This window comes from Seriola dumerili, unplaced genomic scaffold, assembly GCF_002260705.1.
Source record: "Seriola dumerili isolate Sdu_G_001 unplaced genomic scaffold, Sdu_1.0 BDQW01000036.1, whole genome shotgun sequence".
NCBI lineage: Eukaryota > Metazoa > Chordata > Actinopteri > Carangiformes > Carangidae > Seriola > Seriola dumerili.
The window spans coordinates 5,134,154-5,143,518 of NW_019174291.1; the positions used below are offsets into that span (position 1 = coordinate 5,134,154).

Sequence of the window (9,365 nt, forward strand, 5' to 3'; positions counted from 1 at the left end):
TTGTCCCCAAGGGTAAATTCATTTTCACAGATCTGTAGAGAGAAACACCAACACATACACATTACACATCATCACAAACACAACAAATCCCTGTCCGACTGGTTAACGAGCTGAGACCATTAAGAATCTCATTTTATAAAACAATATATACACAACTGTAAGCAGAAAACAAGGGCCCTTGGGCTTAATACATGATGTAAAACATCCATCCATCCATCCATCCAGGCTAAGAAGGATAGCCCAACATCCCTTCCCCCAGCCACATCCTCCAGTTTCTCCTGGAAGAGCTTGAGGTGTTCCCAGGTCTTAAGGGATATATAATCAACCAGTCTGTTCTGGGTCTGCTCTGGGATCTCTTGGCCAAAAAACCTCCACAGGGAGGAACCCAGGTGTTGAACCACAACAACTGACTTCTTTCGATATACAGGAGGAGTGGTTCTCCTCTGAGCTCCTTACCCTGTCTCTGAGGCTGACTCCAGACACCCTGCCAAGGACCACAGCTGAGTACTGGAACAGGGGACTGAAACAGAGCCTCTGAAGCACCATAGTCTGAGACAGAGTCCAGGTGACTGCTGACTCTGCTGATAATACTTGAACTCCTTCAATTGGGGCAGTAACTCCCTCTCAACCTAAAGGGAACAATCAACTGGTTTCCACCAGACCACAACCTCAGACTGGTAGGTGCTGGCTGTCATCCCGATTGTTAGGAAAATTATCAAATAAAACTCAGGAACACCGTCTGAAAATTATAAGAGTAGGATATTTATTCTTGCAGCAAGGGAACAAGTTACACACCAGAGCTCACAGTGCAAATGTTCCACGGATGCAAGATTCACACAGAATCTTATACACAGAATACGTGACAGTGACCTTGCATTGTTGCTGAAATGAGACAGACATAATAGAGCCTTATCATAGTTAATGTTTTGGTGTAGTGGTCAGGAGGATCAGCAAAGGTCACTGCGCTCCCTCGGACAACACCTGTCTTAAAAGTAAACACAATGCACACAATAATGGAAAGTTCTATTCAGGATAATACAGTTTCCCTTTAAGATGGTTATGTTAATCATAAAGTATCACAATTTTTCCAACATTTCCTTCCTGTTAATACTTGAACTTCCAGAAAATAAAAAACTCAATTAAAGCATTTCATCACAGAATAAGAATTCTTACTATATACATACATCTCCAATTATTAGAGTAACTTCTGGTTTTATTTCTTGATTTAACATTAAATCAATATGTTGTAAGTTCAGTGTTTCACTATCTTCTCCTGCACTCTCTGTTTCTGTGTGTGGTGCAAGTTTTGTCTGACCTTCCTCTAGTCATGCTGTCCAGTCACCTCCATTCCCCCTCCTCCTTCGGGGTTGGTATTTTCTTTCTCTGCAGCTACGTGCCCAGTGGCCCTGCCTACCACAGATGTAACAGGCGTCCCCGCCATCCTGTGGTGCACGCCCTCTGCCTCGTCCACCAGCCCTTCCTCCCCGGCTCCGTCCCCTTCCTTGTTCTGTCTGAAAATACACAGTCTCACCTCCCTCATCAGTAAACACAAAAGCCTGCCCCCTTTTCTGCTTTTTTTTATTTTTAAAATGGCTTTCTGCATGTTTACAATATTCCAGAACACTAGTCAAACGTCCAGTACGATAATCTATCATGTATTTCATTACGAAGCTACTGATTTGAGGTTGGACTCCACTGAGGAGAGCATTTTTGAGCTGTTGTTCATACGGACTGTCATTAGCCATGTCTGCAGGTGGAGAAACTCCGCTATATGTGTCAAAGATCTCCTTAAGTCTAGAATAGTAATGCTCTACGTCCTCATTAGTCCAGGGTCGGTATACAAACATTGTTGGATGTGCCTCATCCCCATGTGGATTTGGCACTTCGATTAGTGGGAGTGTTTCTGTCTCTTGCAATGGATAGGATTGTGGGTTTTTATTTTGGTTTACAACTCTCCAAACAGACCCTACTCTCCCTGATCTTAATTCTCTCCCTTCATCCATTTTCTGCATTTTTAATGGGGTAACTGTGGGTGCGGCTGCCGGTGGTGGAGGAGCTGTTGGACCTGTCTGTTCTAACTGTCTTAAGTCTGGGTCTGGGTAAGGTGGAGGATCTGGCACTGGTCCCAAAGCAATGTCTGCTCTGTGGCCTCTCCTCACTACTACATTGTCATCCTCTCTGTCAGTCAAAGTCATTACTTCAGTCTTTGTCTTTTCCTCTTCTCTACCCTTTTTTATTCCTTCTTGCCTTTTCCTTGCTTCTGCTAACCAGTTTCTTGCTTGTATAAGACCCTCATTTTTACTCTTTTTAGGTTTTCCCTTAGTTTTTTCTTCTATTCTCCTCACTAACTCCTGACAGTCACTCGTTACTAGTTTTCCCGAAAATCCATATTTCTTTTCCCACTTTTTTAAGAATTTTATGTTATCCTGGTCCCTTATGAACATTAATTTTACATCTCCAGTGATCGGATCATTGTTTTTTTTAAAACAGCAACTACTGCAATTCCCCATTTTCTTATCTGTGGCCAACCAGTTTGTATGGAGTTCACCCGAGCAACTGGTCCTGTTTGATGAGCACCGCTTCAGTTATCACCGTTAGGTTTCCACGGCCAGAGAGTTTGTTGACACCGTGAGGTTTCCCCTCTCTGTTACTCATCAAGACACCACTTTCAGAAAATATTCTATCAACTCCCCGTTGCAACCTTTTTTTTTCTTTTTTTTCTTATTATTATTTTTTCAATATTTATTTATTTTTTTTTATTATTTTTATTTTTATCAGTAAAACCCAGTTTACTGTTCCATAGTTCCCGAACTATTTTAGGCCTTCTCTTTAACGTGCGGCACGGAGTTATTTATTCCTGTAGTCTTCTCACACAGACTTTGGACTCACCCTATTTTATAAGTCTGTGCTTGACTTTACCTATTTATAGTCTTTAACTTGACTCTCCTACCTTATGATTCAGACGTCCTGGTTTCTCTCTGTTCGTGGACTCGTCACCTTCCCACAGTCCAGCAGATCCTGGCCTCTTTTTAACAGCAAATTTCTATGCTGGAGGGCTTTAGTTCAGGAGCCCCCCAGGACTCCCCCGTGCACGGTTCAGGTCCTGTCCTGGACAGTAGGAGAGGTTGTTGAGATCCAGCTCGAAGGACCAAGTTGTTAGGAAAATTATCAAATAAAACTCAGGAACACCGTCTGAAAATTATAAGAGTAGGATATTTATTCTTGCAGCAAGGGAACAAGTTACACACCAGAGCTCACAGTGCAAATGTTCCACGGATGCAAGATTCACACAGAATCTTATACACAGAATACGTGACAGTGACCTTGCATTGTTGCTGAAATGAGACAGACATAATAGAGCCTTATCATAGTTAATGTTTTGGTGTAGTGGTCAGGAGGATCAGCAAAGGTCACTGCGCTCCCTCGGACAACACCTGTCTTAAAAGTAAACACAATGCACACAATAATGGAAAGTTCTATTCAGGATAATACAGTTTCCCTTTAAGATGGTTATGTTAATCATAAAGTATCACAATTTTTCCAACACCAATGAAGCCGACAGAACCAGATCATCAACTGCACCTTCAGGTTCTGTTAATGACAAACAGAATCTGCAACAGTGCTTGGTGGAGTCTCAACAAGACTGCGCAAACTCCTATGATTTCTCCAGGATCCCCAACAGAGTAAAAAGCTGGTCCTGAGTCTGTTTTCAGCAGCCTGACTGAAACGTTACGAGGGAGGCTGATCACTGTGATACCCCACTTGTTGGAGCACTTTATGGTCCTCTTTTTGTGGTCTACCAGACCACAGGAATTGTCCCCAAACCTCCACAAGATGCTTAAGAGTCAACCAACACAGCACCACAGTGTCCAGGGCTGAGGATGAATCTAATCCACAAATGGTGTCACTGCAGAGCTTTGTGACCTCTTCTAAAGAGGATGTGTCAGTCGAGTTCAGGAGTTCCTCAAGGTGTTCCTGCAGTTCTCTTGGAGAACCACTGACATACCTCCATAAACAATAACATGTTCCTTCATTAGAACTGATTCAAAGATCTTTGTTATTGTAAATTGAGCTGTTGAAAATATTTGATAACTCAAATTAGATTTATATTTGATTAATATTTGTACTGATGATATCTCTAGGTCAAGCGGGGTCGTGTATGCGAGTCTTTTCCACCATGCCATTCTCCTCCTGTAACATGGGAGCCTGCTCTTACGCCAGTCGTAATGATAAATCCTATTGGTTGTCGACAACGGCAGCCGTACCCAGCATACCTGTGGGCGGACCCTCCATTGAAGATCACATCAGCCGCTGTGTAGTGTGTGAAGCCCCCTCCGCACCTGTCGCACTGCACAGCCAGACCGCCGACCAGCCAGACTGCCCCCCCAAGTGGACGAGCTTGTGGACCGGATACTCCTTCCTCATGGTGGGTACTGCAGTAGTGAGAGTACAGCTAATTGCAGTACTACTACTGCTGCTAATAATACTAATAACTCTACTGCTAATGCAGCTACTGCAGTACTAAAAGTACTGCTACTACTGGACTACAACTACATTTACATTTACATTTAATCATTTATCAGAAGCTTTTCTCCAAAGAGACTTACAGTGAGGGACACCACTAAAGCTTCAGAGCAGTAGAGACCTTGTAAGGACTAAGTACTACATCTATTTAATAAGTGAAGGAGATATGTTAGAGAGAAAGGCTGGGATCTGCTCAGAGACAGTGGGGTCATCTGGTGGGAACAACAAGTATAGTTGTGTGTCGTTTGCATAACAGTGATATGAGAAGGAGGAGGTGGTGTATATTACCACTGCTAATACTGTCATCGCAATACTAATACTGCTGTTAATACTACTAATAACACAGCTGCTGATACTACAGCTAATATTGTTACTGCACTCCTTAGAGTGCTTCTACTACTACTACTAGTACTACTACTACTACTACTACCACTACCACTACAGTATCACTGCTAATATTGCTGCTGATACTGTGATTGCAGTACCACTGAAATTACTACAACCTATCGTACCACTTAATACCTGCTACTGCTAACACTTACAAGACTATGGTACTACTACTACTAATACTGCATATGCAAATATTATATATGCAAATGTCACTACTACTGCTACTCCAACAATACCAACAATAATTATTAAAATAATGGTACTGTCATTAGTACTCTTAAAACTAAACTTAAACTTAACTAAAGTTAAAATATACTGTAAAATACTGATACTGGTGCTGTAACTAATACTGTTGTCTGTTGTGAGGAAGTCTGCCTCTCACCTGATAATGATGTAATTTGCTGTGTGTGTTGCAGCATACAGGTGCCGGTGATGAGGGCGGCGGCCAGTCTCTGACATCATCAGGTAGCTGTCTGACAGACTTCAGGGCCCAGCCCTTCGTGGAGTGTCAGGGGCCTCGTGGAACCTGCCACTACTTTGCCAACATCTACAGCTTCTGGTTAACCAGAGTGGACACGAGCACCTCCACTTCCAACAAGCCCTCCACCACGCTGACCGAGGCCTGGCAGCAGAGGGGGAACATCGGGAGGTGCAACGTCTGCATGAGGAAGTGAGTAGGGGGAACATCACCTCCTCCCGCAGGAGGGAGTGAGGAGATGCTTCACCACCTCCTCCTGCAGGAGGGAGGAGCTCCTCTTCCACCGAGGGGACACACAAGACAAGACTCGTTTATTTGTCTCTGTGAGGAGAGACTGTCATGTTAAAGATAACGCTGCCAATCAATCAATCAGTCAATTAATCAGTCAATCAATCAATCCTGTTAAGATCAACAGGAGTGAGTCAGAGCAGTACAAATGATCAAACTGATTAACATCTTGTTACCAAACGTCATGGATGTTTGAACTGAGGTTGTGTGATGTCACTGTTTCATTTTAGTTTGCATGATGTTTGATCTCAAAGACTCATTAATAAATAGGTCATCTGATCAAAACCAGGACTTTGATCTTAACAGTTTTTCTAGGTTTCCTCTAGACAAAACCATTTTCTTGGAATAAACAGAGGTCCTAATCCATTTCAACACATAGAACCAGGTACTGGGAGATCTTCAGTATAACATACCTGTATCTCCCACAAGCGGGTTGAAAATCCAGCAGTAGGACAACTGACCTGACAACATGATCAGACAGTTTATTTTACCTGCTTGTGTCCAGCTAAGAATGAACTTGTTAATATTTTTGTCTGGTGAAGTCTATGTGCTGGTTTCCTCAGTGTTGTCTTTTACCACTAGGAGGCGCTAAAGTCAGAAATATTTCAATCTTACACAAGTAAAAACAGTGAGTTGTTTGTCAATATTTGTGGTTGAACCAGTCAAAGGAAACCTTATGATGGATAATCAATAATTATAAATAACCTTTGTGCCAACCTGTTCAATGCACACATGCTGTTTTCTGCATAAAATGTTATTATTTATTTATAATTTTGTCCAAACGTAAAAGTTGAAAAGTTCTTTTGGCCCCGTCCTGTTTATAACTTCAGCTACATGTGAGGTCAGAGAGAGTTTGAGACCTTCAGCCAACAGCAGCACAGAACCAGCACTCACATAATAAACTTATAACAATAATAAACTTTATTTATACGGCACTTTTCTCGACAATGTACTTTACAAAGTGAAATCTCTCATCTCAGTAGTAACTCATTAATAACTTTGACTCGTATCGTTCAACCCCAGTTTGAACCCTGACGTGATGTTGTGATGAATTTAACAGAATAATTTTTCATTTGTTCCAAGTCATATTTATTACTGTCACTGTTGTCAGGTGAAAACCTTGTATCACAAAAATATCGTTGCTCTGGAAACCAGACTGGTTTTACATACTTAAGTGCATTTTAAAACCTGGTAGATCATGTCGTCATTGGCTTATTGACAAGTTACAAGGTTTTCACATTGCAAAGTCACATCCTGTGATGTCACATCCAGTGACAGCTGATTGGTTGTTGCGTTGGAGTGACGTTCTCTCGTCATCAGAGGAACACCTGAGTGAAATTTATCCCCGCCTCCAGACCCGCCCACAGCCCAACCAGAAGTGCAGTGAAAATGCATTCTGATTGGCAAGCTGAGAGGCAGCGACTTTGTGTGATTGGTCAGTCAGTATTTTGTGAATAAGTAGGGACAGACTCGTGTGAGAAGCTGTGAATATATTTGACCTTAAACCTTGAAATGTGTTTTTGTTCCAGTTTTCTTCAGATCAGACGTTCGAGCTCCTCCCTCAGCTTCTTTTACATGTTTCAGTTTCAGTGTAAAAACCAAGAAATGTCTGCAGTTTAACACAGAAATGATTGGACTCAAGGCTCATTTAACTCTAAACAAACGAGTAGTGACAATCTGAACAAGATGAGCTGCAGCACTGAACCAGAACCAGAACCAGGACAGGTTCAGAACCAGAAGCGGATGAGAGCTGAGTTTTTATCTTCCACATTCATCCTGTAAAGTCTTTTTCGTTCTTTACTTTGTTGATTTGAATATTTCTTTGTGTTATAAAGTTCACTTGAATATTTGTCTGATAGTTTCATATAAAAACATGACATAACAATAAAAAAATGAACTTATGAAAACATATTTAAAAACTTCACTTTAAGTGACTTCCTGCTTTCAGTTCAGCTTCTATATCTGATCCTGTTTCAGTTTCTGGTCCTAGTCCTGGTCTGGTCCTAGTCCTGGTTCTGTTACTGTATTATCTCTCTGTGATTTGTAAATATGTTTGAACTCAACCGTTTTATATTTTTACTGTAAATGTCATCAGAGTATTTATTTAGCCTGAAATTAATGTTGGTGCTATTTGATGTTTCATTTGTTCGTTTTTATTTTATTTTGGAAAATGATGACGCAGTGAAGCCCCGCCCCTCTCCATCCTCCGCCAAAATAAAATGACAAACATGAACATGTGTTAACAATGGCAGACTGATTTATCAGGATGAAAATTTAATGTAAAAAAACAATCAGGAAAAAAAGTATTGTGTCATTAACAGTGACATCATAGACAATTTCTTTCATCAAACTTTATTAAAACACAATGCTTGTTTTTGGTGATAAAGATTTAAGATAGGAGAGGTCTGTGTTTATATTAAAGACCAAACACTGGTTTTGGTTTGTTAAAGTGTAGAAATCCTTGTCAATCTGAGACTCTAACAGAGAATACCAGGTACAGAAAATCAAGTGGGTGGGACTTCTATATTACCTGAGGAGGGGGAGGTATCACTGTGTCTTCATTCTGTTTTTATTGTATTTAAATCTGTCGGTGATATTTTAATCTCTGTAGGAGGAAACTTCCCACTAACACTTGTGAAACATTTTACTCTGTGGATGGACGACTTCAATAAATTGCATCAAACTTTCACTTTTGAGTCGTTTTGCTGCAAATCTGATGATTCAAGTAAAAGTAAATAATCTAGTAAATACTTTTTAAACAGATTTTAAACAATGAATTCAGTAAAAAAAAAACTTGACTGCAAAACACTGAAAACGCTATACTATTCTGTACTTTTAAAGCAGTTATTTGTAATTCGCTATTGCTACATAGCTAACGTTATTATTTGCTGCTGTTTACTTACCAGTCTAAAAGAGTTTAGCATCAGAGGGCGTAGTATTTTAACCTCTTGTATTATAAAGACAAAGATAGCTGAGGCTCTAGTCAGGTGACAATTACTCTTGCTGCCTTCAAGAATGTGGATTCTTGCTCCCAGCAACATTCTTCAGCAGCAGAGAAAACTTACAAACAGCCCCTTTAATTGATTATCTTTTATATTCTACTAAAACTTGATTGTGTTGCTTTCATCAGACAGCAGATGGTGTTTGACCTGCAACTAATGTCTCAGGCTGGAATCAAACCAGGGACGTTGTGATTACATCAAATACATCTTAACCACCAAATCAGATGTTTTCAACTGTGATGCTCCTCCCGAAATATCAGAGAAAGATCACTACAATATCCAATTATTAGTAAATATCAAAAAAAAAAAAAAGAAAAGAAAAAACTTAAATAAAAAATACCACTAACTATGCATTTTCACTGCACTTCTTTACATGATCTCCTTCACTTATTAAAAAGATGTAGTACTGGGGTGTCAAGTGGCGCAGTGGGTTGAGCAGGCGCCCCATGTGTAGAGGCTACAGTCCTCACTGCAGCAGGCCCCGGTGTCAGACTCGAACTTGGACAGGACCCAAATGCACGACTCAAAAAAGTTCAACAAAATGATATTTATTAACAAAGTACAAAAGAAAATCACTCTTAAGAGGAAACAACAAAGTAACCAAACAATAACGTGACTAAGCACAAAGTATCAAAGTAACAAACTAGAGACAAAAAGAAAATCACTCTGAGAGGAAAAAAGGC

The 9,365-nt window shown here is 40.5% G+C and overlaps 1 protein-coding gene across 2 annotated transcripts in view; it reads left to right on the top strand.

Moving 5' to 3' along the window:
- LOC111216873 (collagen alpha-4(IV) chain-like) overlaps nucleotides 1-8,367 on the top strand; it is a 58,597-nt gene extending 50,230 nt beyond the window's left edge. The window contains exons 46-47 of one of the 2 annotated variants that reach the window (XM_022738513.1): nucleotides 4,143-4,426; nucleotides 5,331-8,367. In XM_022738513.1, coding sequence (XP_022594234.1) covers nucleotides 4,143-4,426; nucleotides 5,331-5,588 — 542 coding nt within the window. In that variant the 3' untranslated portion in view covers nucleotides 5,589-8,367. The remainder of the gene's footprint in view (nucleotides 1-4,142; nucleotides 4,427-5,330) is intronic. The other variant, XM_022738514.1, reaches the window with a different exon arrangement.
- The last annotated feature ends 998 nt before the right edge of the window (nucleotides 8,368-9,365 follow it).